This window comes from Eschrichtius robustus, chromosome 3 (assembly GCF_028021215.1).
Source record: "Eschrichtius robustus isolate mEscRob2 chromosome 3, mEscRob2.pri, whole genome shotgun sequence".
Taxonomy (NCBI): domain Eukaryota; kingdom Metazoa; phylum Chordata; class Mammalia; order Artiodactyla; family Eschrichtiidae; genus Eschrichtius; species Eschrichtius robustus.
In genome coordinates, this window is record NC_090826.1 from 6,501,849 (window position 1) to 6,523,793 (window position 21,945).

General features: G+C 43.7%; 1 protein-coding gene across 6 annotated transcripts in view; it reads right to left on the reverse strand.

Annotated features, from left to right (window-relative positions):
• RERE (arginine-glutamic acid dipeptide repeats) overlaps positions 1–21,945 on the reverse strand; it is a 419,954-nt gene that overhangs the window by 39,941 nt on the left and 358,068 nt on the right. For all 6 annotated transcript variants that reach the window (XM_068538818.1, XM_068538817.1, XM_068538815.1 and 3 more), the window contains one exon: positions 21,301–21,381. In XM_068538818.1, the coding sequence (XP_068394919.1) occupies positions 21,301–21,381 (81 nt within the window). The remainder of the gene's footprint in view (positions 1–21,300; positions 21,382–21,945) is intronic.

Sequence of the window (21,945 nt, forward strand, 5' to 3'; positions counted from 1 at the left end):
ATCCACCTCACTACAAATAACTCAATTTCGTTTCTTTTTATGGCTGAGTAATATTCCACTGTATATATGTGCCACATCTTCTTTATCCATTCATCTGTCGATGGACACTTAGGTTGCTTCCATGTCCTGGCTATTGTAAACAGAGCTGCAATGAACATTGTGGTACATGACTCTTTTTGAATTATGGTTTTCTCAGGGTATAATGCCCAGTAGTGGGATTGCTGGGTCATACGGTAGTTCTATTTTTAGTTTTTTAAGGGCCCTCCATACTGTTCTCTATAGTGGCTGTACCAACTTACATTCCCACCAACAGTGTAAGAGAGTTCCCTTTTCTCCACACCCTCTCCAGCCTTTATTGTTTGTAGATTTTTTGATGATGGCCATTCTGACCGGTGTGAGGTGATACCTCACTGTAGTTTTGATTTGCATTTCTCTAATGATTAGTGATGTTGAGCATCTTTTCGTGTGTTTGTTGGCAATCTGTATATCTTCTTTGGAGAAATGTCTATGTAGGTCTTCTGCTCATTTTTGGATTGGGTTGTTTGGTTTTTTTTGATATTGAGCTGCATGAGCTGCTTGTATATTTTGGAGATTAATCCTTTGTCAGTTGCTTCGTTTGCAAATATTTTCTCCCATTCTGAGGGTTGTCTTTTCGTCTTTTTTATGGTTTCCTTTGCTGTGCAAAAGCTTTTACGTTTCATTAGGTCCCATTTGTTTATTTTGGTTTTTACTTCCATTCCTCTAGGAGGTGGGTCAAAAAGGACCTTGCTGTGATTTATGTCACAGAGTGTTCTGCCTATGTTTTCCTCTAAGAGTTTTATAGTGTCTGGCCCTACATTTAAGTCTTTTATCCATTCTGAGTTTATTTTTGTGTATGGTGTTAGGGAGTGTTCTAATATCATTCTTTTACATGTAGCTGTCCAGTTTTCCCAGCACCACTTATTAAAGAGGCTGTCTTTTCTCCATTGTATGCTCTTGCCTCCTTTACCAAAGATAAGGTGACCACAGGTGCGTGGGTTTATCTCTGGGCTTTCTATCCTGTTCCACTGATCTATATTTCTGTTTTTGTGCCAGTACCATACTGTCTTGATTACTGTAGCTTTGTAGGAGAGTCTGAAGTCCGGGAGCCTGATTCCTCCAGCTCCGTTTTTCTTTCTCAAGATTGTTTTGGCTATTCAGGGTCTTTTGTGTTTCCATACAAATTGTGCAATTTTTTGTTCTAGTTCTGTGAAAAACGCCATTGGTAGTAGTTTGATAGGGATTGCACTGAATCTGTAGATTGCTTTGGGTAGTATAGTCATTTTCACAATGTTGATTCTTCCAATCCAAGCACATGGTATATCTCTCTCCATCTGTTGGTATCACCTTTAGTTTCTTTCATCAGTGTCTTACAGCTTTCTGCATACAGGACTTTTGTCTCCTTAGGTAGGTTTATTCCTAGGTATCTCATTCTTTTTGTTGCAGTGGTAAATGGGAGTGTTTCCTTAATTTCTCTTTCAGATTTTTCATCATTAGTGTATAGGAATGCAAGAGATTTCTGTGCATTAATTTTGTATCCTGCTACTCTACCAAATTCACTGATTAGCTCTCGTAGTTTTCTGGTAGCATCTTTAGGATTCTCTATGTATAGTATCATGTCATCTGCAAACAGTGACAGTTTTACTTCTTTCTTTTCCGACGTGGATTCCTTTTATCTCTTTTTCTTCCCTGACTGCTGTGGCTAAAACTTCCAAAACTACGTTGAATAATAGTGGTGAGAATGGGCAACCTTGTCTTGTTCCTGATCTTAGAGGAAATGGTCTCGGTTTTTCACCATTGAGAACGATGTTGGCTGTGGGTTTGTCATATATGGCCTTTATTATGTTGAGGTAGGTTCCCTCCATGCCTACTTTCTGGAGAGTTTTTACCATAAATGGGTGCTGAATTCTGTCAAAAGCTTTTTCTGCATGTATTGAGATTATCATATGGTTTTTATCCTTCAATTCGTTAATAGGGTGATTGATTTGCGTATACTGAAGAATCCTTGCATTCCTGGGATAAACCCCACTTGATCATGGTGTATGATCCTTCCACCCACTCTTTTTTAATGTGACTTTGTCACTCCTCCATCAAAAGATAGTCTGATTTCCCTTCCTTTGAATCTGAGCTGGACTCAGTAACTTGTTTGTAACCAATACAATGTGGTAGAAATGATGACACGACGTCTAAAGCTATGTCAGAGAGGGCCATGTAGCTTCTGGCCTAGCTTTCCTGAAGAGCCAGCCAGCACACTGCGAGAAGCCCAAGCCAAATGTAGTGGCACAGGTACTCCCGCTGACGGTGCCCACCGAGCCCAGCCTTAGACACGGCTCTGTCATCACAGCCTGGAGCCAGATGTGTGAGTAAAGAAGATCACAGCTGTTGGTGTCACCCCCAGCCATTCGTGTCTTCCCAGCTGAAGGCTCAGAAACCGCCGAGCAAAGACACATCAGCCTTGTGGTGCCCCATCCAGAACTGCTGAACCATGGGCTCCACGAACATAGTACAATGGCTGTTTTCTACCACCAAGCTCGGGGTGGTACGTCACGCAGCAGTAGGTGACGGGAACACTGATGTGCAACTATCCTTGCATTCCTGGGATAAGACCTGCTTGGTCACCATGTAGTACTCTTTTTTTACACTGCTCTGTTCCGATTGGTAATATTTCACTTAGAACATTTTCTGTTTCTGTTCGTGAAGTAAGAAACTCACCTACAATTTCTCTTTCCTTTCTTATTATGTATTTTTTGTTTTTTGACACCAAAGTTTACTCACAAATAAATAAATACATTTTAAGCAGAGCCTCCTGCCTGCCTCAAAGTGTCTACCCTATGGGTCCTTCCATCGCACGAGGGGCAGGGAGGGGAGGGCCGTCAGGGTGGGCACAGGCTCTCACTTTCAGCAATGCCCATGCCAGTATCGCCAGTGCCCTCTTCCAGGAAAGGGAGTCTGGAGAAGGACTGCTCCGAAGGCGGAGAGGCCAAAGAGGCATCAGTGCTCACAGACAGGGCGCCAGTTGTCCATCGTCACTTCAACTACTCAGGCCGGTGGCCACTCCAGGGCGAGGGGGGCATCCAGGTCTACCGCAGGACCAGTGTGTCATCAGGAAAGAGTGGAGGTGAGGGGCCTGGCTCCATCGCCTGCCCTCCTGGGCACCTCTAGGGGTGCGGGGGCAGGCGGGCAGGGACCACAATTTCCGTTTTTAGATTATCCTTATACGGTTTTGATATCAAGGGTAAACTGACCTTTTAAAATAAGCTGGAGAGCTTTCCTTCTCTTCCTAGTCTATGAAAAAGTTTATAAAAGATTTATTTGTTAACTAAAAACTTGGTAAAATTCATCTGTAAAACTGTCTAGGGCTGGTACTGGGAGAGGGGGGCTTAAGCCACTGATTCCATTTCTTTAATGATTATTAATCTGTTCAAAGTTTCTAGCTTGAGTCAGTTTTGATAATTCTCTTTTGGCCTCCCTTCGAAAATTTCCTATCATAAAATTTTTACAGTAGTCCTGTTTTTTGTTGTTGTGTTTTAAAAATTCTATCTGGCTATCTGCACTGGCTCCTTTATCTAATATTGTTTACTTGTGCCTTCTCTCTTTTTTTTCATGATCAGTCTTGCTTTGTCTATTTTATTGTTAGTTTCAAAGATCATCTCATTTTTCCTCATATTTCACTGATATCTGCTGTTACCTTTGTTATTTCCCTTTAAAAACAATCACTTTCTCTGGTTGTTGTTCGTTATCCACTTTCTTTAATAAAATACTCAGCCTCTCTATTTCTAACCTTTCTAGGTTGTTACTAGGATATAGTAAGTATTCTAGTAAAATTACTTTAAATACATGTATTTAACACTTTAAATCCATTTACCAGTCTTAATCTTTACATAATCATATTTCCATGAACAAGAGAGGCCTTTAAACTCAGATTTAAGGAGATGAGAAAAATCAAAGCCTGACCCATTATGCAGAGAGTCCCAGAGATTCTGGCCTGAGGTGACTAGTACTGAGCTCCCTCTCTCTACAGGAACTGTGGATTAGGCTACAGTTCACTAATCATGAAAACAAGCAACCCTTGATTAACAGGAGTGGGAGTGAGAAGGAAGGAGGAAGAGTCCACAGATAACCCAACATCACAGTTAAAACAAACTGGGGGTGGGGGGATGGGGGGGATTTCCCTGGTGGCACAGTGGTTAAGAATCCGCCTGCCAATGCAGGGGACACGGGTTCGAGCCCTGGTCCGGGAAGAACCCACGTGCCGCAGAGAAACTAAGCCCATGCGCCACAACTACTGAGCCCGCACGTCACTACTGAAGCCCACACGCCCTAGAGCCCGTGCTCCGTAAGAAGAGAAGCCACCGCAATGAGAAGCCCGTGCACCGCAACGAAGAGTAGCCCCCGCTCGCTGCAACTAGAGAAAGCCCGCGCGCAGCAATGCAGACCCAAGGCAGCCAAAAAAACCCAAACCAAAACAAAACAAAACAAAAAAACCAGGGTTAACAATTCACTCAGTTACTCAGGGCAAGCTGGCCGGCAACAGGCTGGTGCTGTGAGGCTGGGAGGAAGGGCTGCTCTAGCGGAGGCCACACGGCAGGTTCAGAGCGCTTGTCCCTACGGCATGACCCTCACTCACCTCACTCTCCTCAAGGATGCCAATCAGCTCTAATCAGACACCAAAATATTGCCAGTGCCGGGGAGAGGAGACGCCCCAGGTCCCTGTATCATTCATCTGCTTCTGGATAAATCTGCCACTGAGCACATGTCAGATTTTCGGTTTTGTTTTTATTTTTGTTTTGTTTCGGGGAAGGGTTGTTCCAAGTGGCATAAAGCTTTCCCAGAACAAGAAGACTTGTAGGATAAAACACTGAAAAGAACAACAGCCGAGGGCCAAGAGCTTGTGGGAACCTGGCAGAAGCGTAATAAACTAATTCAATCTCTCTGGAGGACAATTTGGCACTATGTGTTAAAGACCTTAAAAATATAAATAGTGTTTGAAATAAACAGCCTTTACACTTAAGATACACTAGGAATGTATTTTAAGGAGATTAAATGGACCTGACCCCAAAATAAAGCATCAAGGAAAAAAAACTGTTAACAGTGGGGAAAAATAAAGCAAAACAAAAAAGCTAGAAACTGGAAATAAATGTTCAAAATTAGAAATTGGTTAATAAAATTATGGTATCTTTAAAAAATACAACCATCAGGGAATTCCCTGGTGGTCCAGTGGTTAGGACTCCACGCTTCCACTGCAGGGGGCACGAGTTTGACCCCTGGTTGGGGAACTAAGATCCGTGAGCCGCATGGTGTGGCCAAAAAAAATAATAATAATAAAGTAAAAATACAACCGTCAAAATGATGATATAGATATACATCTAATGTAAAAGATCACAGTTAAGTTTAAAAAGGTTACAGAACAGAATGAGGCTACTCTATTTAAAATATTTAGCGATATGTTATGCCTAGAAACAGTCTGAAGAATATGGACTAAAATGTTAACTAGCAGTCATCTCTTGGCGATGAATTACCAGTGATTCTAATTTTCTCCTGTGTTTTCAGGGGGAAAAATTACTAAAAACACACTTACGAAGCATAAACTTACACGTATTAAGATTTTTACTGCAGCAGTAGGGTTCTGGCTGAGCCAACCAGGTAAGTATTTTTTAAAGAGAAGTAGGCAATACTATAGCTTTCACCAAATCCTGAGGGTGCCATAGGGCATTTTTCAGGGAGAAAGGGGCAACAGGTCTGCAACTTACCCTCAAACAGTTCAGGGGGAAAAAAAAAAACCTACATAGGTTTTAAAAGGGAGAGTTGAAAGCAATGTAATAAAATGTTAACATTTGGGGAATCTGGGTAAAGGATATGTGCGAATTTTTTATATTATCCTTGCAACTTTTCTTTTTAAGTTTGAAATCAATTCAAACTAACAGGTTTTAAAAGAACTGTGCACAGAATAACCGAAACTTTTTAAGACTGCAGTATCACATATATAAATATGTCTGTGTGTCTGCATGTGTGTGTGTGAGAGAGAAGAGGAAGAGCTGGGAATAATTAGAACAGTCTAAGACTTCTATTCCACTCAGTCCAAATAGATTCTTTAAAAATCTAAGAGGTACTGTTTACATTTGTAACATTAGGCCAGATTTTTAGCTCTAGCAAGAATGAGTTCACAGGAGTGTGTGGGAGGAGGAATGAAAAGAACCACAAATGCCCGACACAGCCCTCTATTATCTCCAGAGAGATTTAAACACAAAAACCAAAGCCTCAAAAACTGACTTCATCAAAATGGGGCAAGCGCAACACTGGTCAGAACTGTTAAGTCAGTGGAGAGCTCATGATCCTGAGGGTTCAAGCCTGGACAGTGCTGTCTGCAGTCTGGGGGAGACCAGAGTGAGCGTGGCACAGGCTCGCACTGCAGCCAGCTCTGTCCAGTGACTTGTACACGCTCAGCGCAGAACCTAGAAAAGACGAAGCTGGGCTGGTCGTGACAAAACTCATGACAGGCTCCCAGGACCTAACCCAGAAAGAGAAGCAGGGCCACTTTTTCCCCAAGAGAAAGAGACTGGGCAGATTCTGGGGCAGCGATCAAAGAGCATTTCTATCGCGGTGCCCCGCGCCAGGGAACCCGAGAGGCCAGACACAAAGGGATTACACGTCCCCACGCTTCATCACTACAGGTTGGCTAAGGAATCCTACCGTGAATAAAGCATCTCGATGATAATAAAATCTCCCTTTCCTCCTATAAAAAGCAAACGTGGCCCCAAAGGCAAGCACCCACACCACAGAGGCTCTGCCCGTGGCTCGAGCCCGCTCCCTGCCTGCAAGCCCCCCCCCCCCGGGGTTGGTGCACCTCAGTTTCCTCCCTGTGCAACATCGCTGGCGTCCCCGCGGGCGTGGGGGAACCATGAAATAATGTCTGTAAAGTGTTCTCGTTTGTGAGGATGACAAGAGCTATAAATCCAAAGTCACAGGAGCACTAAAGCTGCAACCACGCCTTTCTCCTGAAATGGAGAAACACAAGGAAGATCAAAGGAGCGTCGCTGCTGACTGCTGCTCTGGGAGCCTCCTCCCTCCACCTGCCAGAAGCCCCGAAGAGGGAGGGCTACCATGATTTTCAGCTTAACAAAATCCCAAGACAAGCTGAACGATGGTTTCCTGGAACACCCTGAGTAGAAGAAACGGAGCTTGCTTACGTGAAAGCAGGCGTAAAAGGAGAAGGCAGTCTTGGGAGGAAGAAACGCAAACATGGAGGGAAAAAGTTGTTTCCCCCTTGTCTCTTTCTGCCACAAAAGCCTGGCATGGTGACGCTAAGGCTGCAGCAGCTTGCGCAATAAAATGCTTAACCTTGGCTAAGTTAACCTTCTTAGCCATAAAAAACGGGAGGCGGCGGGGGGGGGGGGGGGGGGGCGGGGGGAGGGACAAAATTAAGCTTACGGGAAGTAACCCTAATCAAAGCTGAGCCGTAACCAAGGGCTCCAGAAACATTTCTACTGTATCGCATCCCACAGGCTGGCCAAGAGCCCAGAATTTTCATTACAACCTTTCAAAGAGGGAGAGAAGGAGGAAAAAATATTTCACAAAAGCATTATCAAGGCCCCAACCCAGGATACCAGGCTGTAGAACCAAAATTTGTGAGAGGTCAGCCTTTCAGGGAGTCAAAAACCCAGCATGTGGAAACCGGCAGTCCTTTTATATAGTGGGAGGGGTTCTCAAACCAACTACTGTTTTGCACTAAAGTCTCAGAGCTTCACAGATCATTAAAGGTTTCTGAACCACAGAGAAAGGAGGGCAGAGTTAAGGAAATAAATCAAAAGTTCCTCTGGGATGTACGAATGCCTACTTGGAACAGGCTTTCAGCACGAATATCCTCCACATTAAACAACACGGAGGACTTCAAAATAAAAGCAGAAAAGAGATTTGTTCTGTTATAAGCAATGCATTTTCTTTCTGGCTTAAAGGTTACGTGTGCTATAAGATGACTCCCGCTGCGAGTGCGAGTGCGGGGGGCTGGGCTGAGGGCAGGGGGGGCAGTGAAAGAAAACAAGAAGTGAACAGAAAGTCAAACTGAGAAACGCTCGGTCTGGGGGCACCCTAAACAAGTTACACGGTCTGGTAATATTTTAGGGGTGGGATGTGAGGTAGAGGAATTTCTATCACATCTATTCCTGGCCATCCCTGCCTAAGAACTGAAATAATTTTCCCACAGCCAGAGGGAGTTCTCTAGTTTTCCTCGTGCAACATACACAGTTGAAGGCCTGGGGAAAGAGACCATGTCATCTTCAGCAAGGAGCCACATAAATTTCTTAAAGAAGCATCACCAAACCAGCAGAGGGGAGTATAGCATCTGAGAACAGGAAATGGTCAACCTGATACCTAAGGATCTGTGCTTATCTAAGACAGCGGTTGTGAAGCTGAGTGACAGACCTTGTGACCTTGCCCTCTTGTCATGCAGCACCGGTAAACAGAACGAAATGCGAGACTTCCTACTCAGACTGGATTAGTTTATTACAACAGGTGAGGCTGCCACCCTTTGGTCAGGGTGCGCTCACCATGAACCACACTGCTGGGGTGCTCTCCCTACCAACCTGGAAGGAGGAGGAAGGGGCCTGGGGACGAGAAAAGCTCAGTGAAAGGCAGCAAGTCCAACCTGGAGAACGGACAGCATGCATCTGAGCAATGGTTCACCTTAAAATCCAGGGCCGGCAGTTTAATGCGTGAACAGCCCCTTTCCAGGCTTTTTTCCCTGAAGGCAGGGGAGGAGAACTCCAGCTTTACATTCAACCACTGGTTGGAACAAAAGCAGCAGACAGATAAAGGCATTTATTTGTCTGCTAAAGGACTGCTATCTGATCTCCAGCCGTAGTTTACCAAAACGTGTAGGAATGGGCTTGAGGCGCAGGTTTGGTGCCAGGATGATCAGCGCCAACAGGTTCCTGGGGAGGGTCTGGGGCTGTGACTAAAGCTAATGGTCTTTCTCACATGAGAGAAGCCTACTGTTTCATGCATGATTATGCTGTGGTTTGTTACTGGAAATCTCTGCTCAGTAAGACTTAAGTGCTTAAGTCCACTCTGGGTGTTCAAATGGCCTCACTGATGGTTAGTCTGAATATGCACTGGTGTACCAGGTAACGTCCTTTACTAAATCCTAACGTTAACACCTTCTCATTGTGGGAAATGAGACCTGGGGTAAAGATGCTAACCTCAAGACGTGCTAAACCCGACAGAACAAACAAAGCCTGCAGTGTGACTTTGTTACTCTAGGAAGCACGCCACGCAATGAGCTCCTGTACCTGCCTGCGGGGTGAGAAGGAGGGGCCCAGGGAGGAGAGGGAGTGGCCCGGGGGAGGAGGGGGAGGGGCTGGGGGAGGAGGGGGCAGCCCCTCTGCTCCCCAAGCCGACCCACCCAAGGTGCGGGGCGGACATGTGCTTGCACAGCCTGGAGCCAGAAGCCCAGGCAGGGAACGTGCCACCTACCCTGACCTATCTGAGAGCCCTCTGAGAGGGAGGGTCGCAGCAACAATTCTCTCTACCAGGACGACCTACAGAAGGTGAAGTGATTCCAATGCCGGCTCAGTAAAAGGAGGGCATTTCAAACAATGCCACTGTCCAAAACCACCAGGTCACATTTAATGGGTTCACTGTTACCAGGTTCTCAGAAGCAGCAGAGCACATTCTGTACGGATGCTGCAGAGGGACTCGGGTATTTCGAAAATTCCCCAATAGACAAGGATACTTCAAGAACTTTCTCTGGCAAGACATTTCAAACAAGTTTTAACATTTAAAAAACCTATCCTTCAAACAGCTTCCAGCCCTGATCGCACATCTTCCAGGAGGCCCCACTCACGGTCCACACTGCGCAGGTTAGCACTTGGGTTCATGCCAACTCACACCGCGGTAACGAAACAGCGGGAGCAACACCGCGGGAGCGGAGGCCCAACCCTCACCTTCTCCGGATACGCAGTGAACTCGCAGTGCTGGCTGATCAGCTGGTATATGAGGAATAAACCACAAACTGTTTACGTTCTCGCCGCCTAGATATCAGAAGTCCCTGATTTCCAAAACAATCGTATAACAATGTTGAGCATTCATAGACACTTTAGCATTTGGGAAATTAGTGATTAGAACAGAATACAGTACAAAAGAAAACAGTATGTTTTAGTCTGAGTCTAAGACAAATATACTGGACAAATGGGTGCACATTCCTAATTTTAAACTTGCACATTTTAATATGAATAGAAAATGACTATATAAGAAGCATTCTGTCCTTTTACTGTATTATTCTGCCTAAACATCTGGTAGACGTAATATGGTACAGAGAAATACATGGACTTTTCTCCTGAGTCACCTGATAGGGAACTAAGATCCCACAAGCCACGCTGTGTGCCACCCACAACCCCCCAAAAAAGCTTTGTCTTGCTTTTGATCCCACTCTCTGCAGAATGTGTACAGAGTTTACCCAGTTCACTTGCTGCTTGCTTTACTCTGCTGCTGGCCATGTATACAGATTCACCGGGCCGATTTCCTTCTGAATTCAGTTATTCCACAAATCCAGATTCTCCCTCCCAAACTTAAACACCTCTCTCGACAACTTAAAGCCGCAAACCTCTGACTCATTCAATGTACCTCATTAACACATTCCCCAAGCAGAGCATCTGTGGGAAAATGAACCAGGTTCTGATCTTAGGAGGCGTGTGCCTAAATCAATAATCACCAAATCCCAGAGGCATTTGATGTTTCCAATGTTTCCAAGGAAACATTTGGTGTTTCTATGCTGTTTCCAGCCCTCTAAAATAATCAAACACATGAAAGTCACCATTTCTTGCCAAACTCAAGAAAAACCCAACTCCTGCACATGGGAACAAAAAGACAACGGCTCAACTGAAAACACATAATCAAACATTATAGGAAAAACTTTAGCTTAATATTGTTCAGAACATCCCCAGTGGTGTTTCGCTCATACAGCAAAGACACAGAATAAAAATTCCAGACTGTTTTCAAGATAATAAAATAGCATATGATGGTGACTCACTAACTGACTAAAAGGAAAAAAAAATCCATAAAGAGTCACAGGAACCTTGCAAAGCTGCAAAGATCTGGCAACACTGAACCTCCCCCACCTCACTTGGCTCTCACCTCCAGCAGACACACACACACACACACACGCACACACTCTAGTGACCATTTTGAGGCTGCAATTGGCTAATGGCTTACTCTACTGCTTAAGACAATATTTTATTCTTGACTCGCTCAATAAACCTGCTAAGAAAAATAAACAATGGGTTTCAATCTTATAAATAATCTAGAAAACAGAACTGCTGTGCAAACAGTAGAGCTGATTTACTGCCCACGATGAACAGAACCGGAAAGTCCAATGTGCACAGTGAACCCCGAGTCGCACTCTTACTATCTGGGGACACGAGTTAACAAGGATTCCTGCCCACTACATGGTGTAAGGCCTGGGATGGCCAGGTTTCAACTGGTCCTTTAAAACGTTGAGTTTTAATCTTTTAAGACATATATACACACACAATGTATTTCTATCCCATCACACACGTGTGAATACACACACTTCATTTTTTTTTAAATTTTTTATTTATTATTTATTTATTATTTTTATTTTTGGCTGTGTTGGGTCTTCGTTTCTGTGTGAGGGCTTTCTCCAGTTGCGGCGAGTGGGGGCCACTCTTCATCGCGGTGCGCGGGCCTCTCACTGTCGCGGAGCAGAGGCTCCAGACGCTCAGGCTCAGTAGTTGTGGCTCACGGGCCCAGTTGCTCCGCAGCATGTGGGATCTTCCCAGACCAGGGCTCGAACCCGTGTCCCCTGCACTGGCAGGCAGATTCTCAACCACTGCGCTACCAGGGAAGCCCCACACTTCATTTTTAACAAATATTAAGTCAGGCCCTATTATAGGGCACTAAAGGTGATATAAAGAGGTATTAAAATAAGGTTCCTGCCCAGAACCTCATATATGTATTCCATATACATACACAGATGCATGTAAATGTGCAGAACAGAAATGCATCAAAGAAAAAGGGAAGCAGAGTCTGCAGTCCAAGACTGAAACAAAATATTAATTTTTAAAGGGCAGAACAAAACACAATTCCGCCGTGAGAAGTTGGGCTCTTTGTGTAATGGCCACCAGTCCACAGAGAAAGAGGCTCGCGTGGCTTCCACAGACGCGCACCCCGAGCAGGACGCCTACACCTGAGCTCAGGATAGCCTCAGTGACTGCAACTCAGGCACCTTCCAGGGAAGAACACAAAGCCGCCCGCCCCTTCGCTAGACTGTGAGCTGCAGGAGGGTAAGCACCCTTTCACGCACCCCAGATACCCCACAGAGCACAGACCTTGGGTACCACAGGTTCCCCAAAACAGTTCTCCCCAAACACTCCCAATTTTGCCCACTGCGAGGATGGTTTGGTCACCTCAAAGGCCAATTCCTGGGCATTATGATGCCACAATTTAGAGGATTCAGAAGAAGGATCTGAACAGAAGAATAATATCTCCAAAGTGGAAAAAATAACAAAGGCCGTTAACATTGAAACTTAATTTAAAAATTAAACATCTCAAAAAGAAAACTGAGCTTAATGGAATTCTGGTGTCCCAAGACAGGTTTCTCTGGCTTGCCTTTCCTATTTCCATAATACAATGAATGGCTTTCAAATTACACACAACAGAAAACATTTTTCATGGGGCGGGGTGTCCTTCCCACCACGGGTGAGCAGCTGTGAATGAGACCAAGGTGAATGCTTTGCTTCATGTTTCAAAACAATACAATTAATTTTTATTCTTAATTTTTCCTAACTATTACTCAAGGGCATAAGTTCAAGTAAGATTAAAATGAACCAATTATTCAAGAATTATGACTTCAGATACATTTTGAAACTTATTTTTCATGTCAGTTTTTAACAGACTAGATTTATTTTTTTAAAACATCAGCAAACTGGATTTTCAAAGTTAGGATGAGTTCACAGATCTCATTAAGGCTAAAAAAAAAAAATCTACTTACGACATAAAATATGAGCTCCAAGTAAATAAACACACTGACTATAATCACAACTTGTAAGTCTTCTTAAAGACCATTTCAAACCTTCCCTTTGCTTCTACTAGCTAATAAAATGAGTGAGTCTATTTAGGCTTAAAAGTCATAAATGTCTCCATCTTAAAAGTCACCAGGTAACGAAGATCCAGCCAAATCATAAGAAATATAGGTTAGCAAATGCCAACAGCAAATAAGTAACTGATCCTTACAAGCAGCACTGTGTTCAATAACACTGAAGTCCAAGGTGTTTTTCGTTTGAGTGCAGGTTCTACAAGTAATACATCGCATGTAATCAAAGCACACTCATGCCATTCCTACCAGTCCTAATACGTAGGATAAGACCAAGGGACAGGCCTAAGATGTTTACACTGAGAACAGCAAATATCCAAGGCCCTTGGTTTAAAAAGTCATCTAACTCTCTGGAAGTTTCAATATAATTTGTTTAACCTGACGCCACATAAAACTGATTCCAAAAAAGTTAAAAATAATTACTCTTTAAAAATAGATAAATAAAAGTTTAAAAGTCATCTAATTTTTAAAGACCTCCCTTTTCCCCCAACATCAGCAGCAAAAAAGTTTCTTACATGCAAATTTCTTAACTGTTTTACTTACACAAGGGAAATCAGCCACCCTCTCTCTCAGATTACCCTAGTCAAAACTGGACCACTGCCCAGTCAAATATCCATAGTTCAGACTCTCAGAATGAATAGATTCAGGGCTCTGCTCCATTTTAATGGGAAAAACTATAGGATCACAGTACTTGCTGCCAAAATGCAGGGCCTGTTTCTGTGGGTAATCACTTCCGCCTTGAGTGGAAAACCCCAACTCTACCCTGCACCTACCCCAGGACAAGTTATTAAGGGAAGAGGTATGGCACATGTCAGTCCTTGTACCCACTTCTTGCCAACCTCTCAAAATATTTACATTTCTTCATGTATAGGGGTTCCAGTGAAAGAAACACTTAAAAACACTGCAGTAGTAAATATGCAAACCTCATATTAATAAGCGCAGTTCATCCTTCAAATAAAAAGGTTTCTATTAGAAACTTCAGTAGGGTCTAGGCTAGCCTAACTCACATATTATGGCTGCATGTCAAAAGATAAAGAGGAAAACAGTTTTTATATTAAGTGAGACATCGGGAATTCCCTGGCAGTCCAGTGGTTAGGCTTCCACGCTTTCACTGCCGTTGGCCCGGGTTCGATCCCTGGTCGGGGAACTAAGATCCCACGAGCTGCAGGGTGCGGCCAAAAAAAAAATAAAAGGAAATATGACATGAGTTACAATTGTGTTTCTAGGACAAAATGGAAGACGGCAAGAGGGAAGCCATATTGGGAAAATTCTATTATTGATCATGAAAATAAGCCCAGATACTTTTCTATATGTTTGAAATACTCTGTAACCCTTTGAAAAGCAAATCAAGCCATATTTAATAGTGAAACAATTTACAGCTTTAAAAGAATGAAAACCACATTATTTTAAGAATGAATGTGACATATAGGATTAAGAATCTGCAAGTCTTCACCGTTGTAAACAGCAGGGCTTCCTGAACTTTACTCTGCATTCCAATCACCTGGGGAGCTTATTAAAATGCAGATTCTGCTTCAATAGGAATGGACAGGAGGCTGAGAGGCTGCAATTTTAACAAGCTCCAGGTGATGACGATAATGCTGGTCTGAGGACCACACTGAGAGCGGTGAGGATACACAGCATTTGCAGTCGAGGTCTCTGGCTTACAATCAAGTATGTTATGTGGCTGTAGCACATTTGTGTCCTCAATAGTATCAACCGATTCAGGAAGTCCACACTTTGTTATGTAACATGAGATTAAGCATTAATGAGGCTAGAAAGTTTGCTTATCTAAGGTTATAACCTGAAGTTAAATAAAGCTTCATGCTGAACGCTAGCATTAAATGCTAGAGTCATTTTTTAACCTCTTAATATTAACAGAATCCCAATTACTCAGTCTCTTATTTTTTAAGCATTTTTAAAAATTTATTTAGTTTTATTTTTGACTGGCAAACATGGCAGGCCTGCAAATGGCTCATCTTCCCTGCTGCCATGCCAGCTCCCTGTGGGGCACAGGTGGCACCTTGCTTCTCCTTATAGACATCCCACCATTACAGTGCTCAGTGGTATACAAAGTTTTCTAAAATTGAACCATATGGCATGTTTAACTAGCTCTGAAAATGGGAATATTTATTTTATTATTCACTGGGTCTTCTTTGTCGCGCACGGGCTTTCTCTGGTTGCGGCGAGCGGGGGCTACTCTTCGTTGCGGTGCGCGGGCTTCTCCTTGTGGTGGTTTCTCTCGTTGCGGAGCACGGGCTCTAGGCGCACAGGCTTCAGTAGTTGTGGCACGTGGGCTCAGTAGTTGTGGCTCATGGGCTCTAGAGTGCAGGCTCAGTAGTTGTGGCGCACGGGCTTAGTTGCTCTGCGGCATGTGGGATCTTCCTGGCCCAGAGCTCGAACCCGTGTCCCCTGCATTGGCAGGCAATCGGATTCTTAACCACCGTGCCACCAGGGAAGTCCCTGATTACTCGATCTTAAAGCCCTTTCTCAAGAGTGGTTATTCTTTGATGGGGGAACATGCTCTCTGCAAAAGATATTTTGCCTGAAGAAACGAACAACTAACATTCAGTAGTTATGCATATACTTAATAGAATTCGTTCCCAGAAATGTGGCTGAGAAAGGTGGCTGATTTTCATGTTATTTCTCAAAATTTTAAATCTCCAATACTTTTCATCCTATCACCCAAGGTTAAAAAAGCTCAAAACATCAAAAACAGCTGCCCCTTGGTCCCATTCAAAAAAACAAAAACAAACAAACAAAACAACAGTGACACGTTTTCAATAGAGAAAGTCAAGAAAAAAGACTTCCATTCCCACAAATCACTTGCGATCCCCACTTTCTGTCCTGCTATAGACTGAGTTATTAAGAACCTCCTCTCTGGTCTCCCTCTCGCTGGCGCTGCTCAGGAATGCTCACCTCCCATGCTCTCACCTCTCTTCTCAAAAGACTTCAATGGGTCCCCAAACGCACTCTTTGGAGAGAGTGCAAGGTCCCCCCAAGTCTACCTCCAAGCCATAAGCTTGGCCTAAATCTCACTGCATCAGCTCGTGCAGCCTTCTCTCCGACCGCACTCATGGACTTGCCGGGCACGTTTTGCAATTTCCTGTCTCCATGCCTTTGCTCGTGATATTTCCTACAGCTGGAAAGTCGCTTTTCTTCCACCCTCCCAACCATGGCCTGTATCCTTCCTTCCTTCGAAGCTCAGTTCAAACACCACATCCTCCAATTAGCCTTCCAGAAACCCCCAGGCTCTGTGCTCACTCTGTGGGACCCGGACTTCTACCAGGGCCCTAAGCACAAACTGCCAAACATGGCAGGCCTGCAAATGTCTCATCTTCCCTGCTGCAATGCCAGCTCCCTGCGGGGCACGGGTGGCACCTTGCTTCTCTTTATAGACATCCCACCATTACAGCGCTCAGTGGTATACAAAATTTTCTAAAATTGAACCATATGGCATGTTTAAGTAGCTCTGAAAATGGATTTCTAGCATAGTAAATATTAATGCACCAGTAACTGGGTTTACAAATAACACGAGCTTCGTCTCTGTTGGGCTAGGTATTCAAAAATAAAACTAAGAGATGAGAAAGATGGTCAAGAATGTGTGCCTGTTCCCCTGCTCCATCCAGGGGCTAATAATCCTCTAGGGGCACCTCTTCTCCCTATCAAGTCGGGGTGGATCAAACTGTCTTCTCACTAAGGTTAGTTGCCGCTGAGACAGGTCACTAAGTAAGTGCTCCCTGTCTACGATGCAATGCTGGCTGAATTTGTCCAAGCACCAGCAGATAGAGCTTTACACAAAGGCCAGCCAGGATTCAAGGGACAACCACCCCAGTGTCAGACACGGAAAAGTCTTTGGTTCAAACAACAAAGGGATGTTCTCAGCATGAAAGAAGATACTATATGTCACTGTCACCTGAGTAATCATCTCATGTTTTTGAAGAAAACTACAATGTGTAAAAATCAACTGAAAAATTATTTTCGGAACACCTATGATTTTGTGTTATTTGTAACATGGATTCCCCTCCTGGTAATTAAGATTCAACACTATTAGGTCTCCTGTGTTTTCAGGCATTACCTTAGCATCAAAGGTCATGTGATTCATCAAGCCAAAGATTACGCGGCAGTGCTTAAAGCAGAACCCAAGAAGCCTCGTTCCCCATCATTTTCTCAGAAGCTCAGCTACCGGGCACTCACTGTGATTTATACAAATGTACTAATACCCAAGATTCTGATGTGGTTTAGGCCAAAGAGTGTCTCGAGAGAGAAGAAGCATACAGCCAAGGGGAACCTGAGATGCTTCGCAAAAATTCTTTACCGTATTTTACTACTAATTATACACCTTGTAAGCATATTGCGGGAGGCAAATAGTTCTAGAGGAAGGGAGAACAGGGAGAAAGATAATCAACTATAGGATATTTGCATGACTGCGATACTAAACTATCTGACTTGCAGTTATTCTCTTGGGTAACATGAGGTTAACATGTAATGCCCACTCAACTAAACCTCTATAAACGGTTGGTTTTCCACAATCACAGCCACTATTCCCACTTCAGTGGGCAGCAGTGTTCAGAGAAAAGCCAGATTTAGCTCCTGAGTGATAAACAGCAGAAACCAAAAGAGCTGGGAGAGCTGTCCACGTCCCTGCCTACCAGGAAGCTCTGAATGTGCATCGGCCCCGAGTGGCCTGGTAAGCGTGGAAGTCTCCTCAACAAAGCTTCAAGACAGAGGAATTCCATCTTTTAGACTAGGCAGTGCCCTCCACCCACTCTGTTTTTCAATTAAATGGGTTTTCTGCAAGACAGATGAATGAAAAACAGGTAATTTCTTTTTATATAGGTTCAATATGTTTACAAGCAGAATATAATTCTGTACTTTTCCTAGCATTTAGCTACTTTACATAGTTATTTGGGGTAGATAAGAAGAACAATCATCTTCAAGTGTTTTTATGCACTCTTTATATAGAGGGTATCTCATTTAAATTCTCAAAACAATTCTGGGGCCTGGGTGGGGGGGGGGGGGGGGGCGCGGAGACCCAAGTGGGAGGGGATATGTGTATACATGTAGCTGATTCACTCTGTTCTACAACAGAAACTAACACAACATTGTAAAGAATTATACTCCAATAAAAAAATAAAATTAAATTTAAAAATAAAAAAAAATTCTAAGGGGTAGAAGGATCACCCCATTGTACAGAGTCAGACATTAAAGGACAGGAGGCTGAATAATCCGCTTAAGGCCCTATGGCAGGTAAAGTGGCAGAGGAGAGAAGAACCATCACTTTGGTCTCAGGCACAGCGACAGCCAAAGATGTACAAACATTTTATAAAGATTCTAACACCTATAAAATTCTCATGCAAAGACACACCATTTTAGAGAAAATAACTTCCTAGACCTTGTCAGGATCTGACCTGAACTTCCCAATGAACAGCTCAAAGAAGACTGCCCAGTTAAAAGAGATCATCAAGTACTATAGTTACTGGTAAGGCCAAGAATAGAACACAGGTCTGCTGACCCCGCGCCCATGCCCAATCAGGCGTGTTCTTTTGGATGCTGACACCCTTCTGAAGTTTCAAGTTGGTTGAGAATAGCAAAGAAATGAGTTAATAATTCCGGTAAATAGAAGACAATATGGAAAGTATCTAGGTTAGCGGGATTTGCTATATATATATATATGTGTGTATATGTATATATATATATATATATATATATATATATATATATGTGTATATATACACACACACACACACACACACACACACACACACACACACACACACATATATGTATTTTTAAAAGGCATGACCATATGAAGATTTCTACCTAGGAAGTTTTGAACCAAGAACACTGGTACCTTCAAATTTTCTCATCTTCTGCAACAAAAACGAAAAATAACCTTTGCCCTCCCCTCTGCGTGACTTGTGAATGATTAGCCTGGCCATGTTGATAACTAAGGAAAATATGAGTGCCGCTCCCAGCTGACTAGAATACTTAAGATTTATCCTACTACCAACCTCCTCCAATTCCATGCAAAAGACAGCAGGACGCTAGGAATAGTCAGTCAATGTTCAGCCCTAATAAATTCTCCGGTGCTGCAAACAACTCTCCCATCAGCTCCGATGACCGTGCCCTGAGGAAGAGGCTGGAAACAGGAAGACTGCGGGGTGCCGGAGGAGATGGGAGGATCGGAGCCACATGGCTGGGAAACAGGGACTGCAGAGAAGTGATGGGGAAGCGTCTCAGGAAAGAGGCGCCTGGAAAAGACCCGAGAACCTGCTCAAAAGGCTGCTGCACTGAGAACTTCTGTGTGGCAAAAAAAGAGGCTACTACTGAGTCAGACATCATCAATAAGAATAAGCGACAACCAAGAGCAAGGGGAAAAACAGATGAGAAGACCATTCCCTAGGCTAAAGGTTATTCAGATCCCTTTTCACAGGGGAGATAAAATGCAAAGTGTCTGGCACTTCCAAATGTTAGACACCAGATTTTAGATTCAATGCTTAATCTTGCTATTAAGTTTACTTTTTAAAAGAGAAAGATAAAATAATCGTAGAGGGGTATCTTGTATCAAGTGCTTCATGGTTTGCAACTTTTAGCAGAGCACAGGGAGAGAGAAAATTGAGTTGAGAGGTTATAATCTGGCCCCTCACATCAGCTCAAATCTACTCAATGATCTCTCTCATTTTCACTCCAATTGGGCCAAACCAAAATTCCTATACTTTACAGGGTAAAGCCTTTTTAGTTTTTACTTCAAATAACTGAAATCCTCAGAAAACGTAAGAAGTATTTCTTTCATTGCTCCACATTAAATACCTCTTACCGCTCTGTTCTGGAAAGAGCAAAAAGTAACTTGATTATATAGACAGATAATATGTTTTAGTTTAATGCCCATAAACAAGCTTTTTTTTTCAACTATCCTCAAAATGACCCATCTCAGCATATTTAGATGTATAATAAATACTGAAAATTTAATCTAATTATGATTGATTAATGCAAACCACCAATTTATACGAGACTATACTTGAAATCTCAGAACGCTTCTCCCCTATTATGAGGTCTGTTTATAAGGTGCTGTACAGAAAACGTGTCCAGAAACAGTTGGCTTAAAAAAAAAACAAAAACAAAAAAAACCTGAATAAAAGAACCAAAATTGAATAAGAGGAAATCAATAAACAATACCCAATACCCAATTAGAAAACCAAAACCCAAACCAACCCACCAGCTTTTGTCATGGGTATTCTTCATGGATAGTCTCCTCCATCCACTCCCAAAAGCTGGGGTGAGGGAAGCAGCACTCAATGTCGAAATATTCGCCTCCCATCCCCAAGTCCTGAAGTGCACTTCTGTAGTACTTGGGCCATAGGCACTGGGAAGTGGCTGGCCTACTCCATCCCCCCCGTCTCCCCTATTCCTCGGCCTAGCCGCAAGGAGGACTCTCCCCACCCTCCTCCAATACCACCCGTAGGAAACCACAGACACATTCAGGTAAGACTGAATGAATCTCCTGCTAGCATCCTCTTCACATAACTTCACTCCCAAGCCTCCTTATTTAGCAAACCCGCCTACCCCAAGTTTAGAAAGAGCACTCATCAGACCTGATTCTCAGCTTTGTGAAATATCAAAGGAATTTTTAAAAGCCTCCTTTCAAGCAACTTACAGGGATCCTTGTGTATCTGTCCAATAAAAAGTGCAAACTTTTAGGGCTGGAAAATTAGGTACAACTACTCCTCAAAACATAGCAACATTAAAAAATAAAAGTCCCCAGAGAATTTAAAGTACATTGAGCTACAAACCTCTTAGCTCTATTGTTTGTTGATGACTTTTGTCAATAACCAAATCCAAACTAACAATAAATGACATTCTCTATTTCAGCCACTGTATTTAAAATTAGGTGTTAACTCCCCAACACCCCAGACTCCCCGCCCCTCCCCACCCCCGCCAAACCTCTGTTGCCAAAGACTCTTCTGTTCTGAAATCCACTTTCTTGGTGATAAGCATAACCAGTCACTTTACCATCTAGAATCCTGAGCTAAAACTAAAAGTGAAGGAAGTAAAAATGAAGACTCCTAAAGGCCAGCACAACACAGAGTTAGAGGAAACCATTTCACAAGATCAAGTGCGGAGAAGCAGCAGGAGCCAAGAGGAAAAAATCAAGTTACATAAAGTCCAGTTGTACTCACTGTTTCCTTACTGGGAAGCAGCTCCTTTCGAATTCTGAAGAAGTTCTTGCCGTACTGCCTGAGCCCCTTAACGAAGCGTTTCTGTGATAAAAAGAAACAACAAATGGGATGTAAAAGCCAAAAACAACACAGGATGTCAGCAAAGATCTCTGCAATCAGCAGAATAACAACCCCAAAGAAGTCCGAGCTAGGGAACGTCGACACGGCTGGGGGAATATTTTCAGCAGCACAGCCGGGACCCCCGCCCAGACAGCCTCCGTCAGATCCCCAGTCCCGCACTCGGACAGGCTGAGGAAGACGTCCCGTGTCTGAGGCAAGCAGCCGTCTGTGCCTTCGCCGCCTCCGGTCTCTGCATCGGTCCACGGAGGTATAAACAACACGTACGCTCCGTGCTTCCATCAATAAAACAGCACAACTGGTCCGCACCTGAGAACGAAGCTTCCCAAAGTGCCGAGCAGAAGGGGGGAACGGGACCAAAGCTGGAGACTTTTCTCCAGAAGGGCACCCTGGAGGCTTCAAAGGCCTTTCGTTAGTCCGGGCAATTCACCAGGACGGCAGCAGCACCGCGGCAGCCCACCGGGCCCGAACCCCAACCCCGGCCGTCCTGCCTGCCCCGCCACGCCGGCCGCAAGAGCCGCCCGGGGG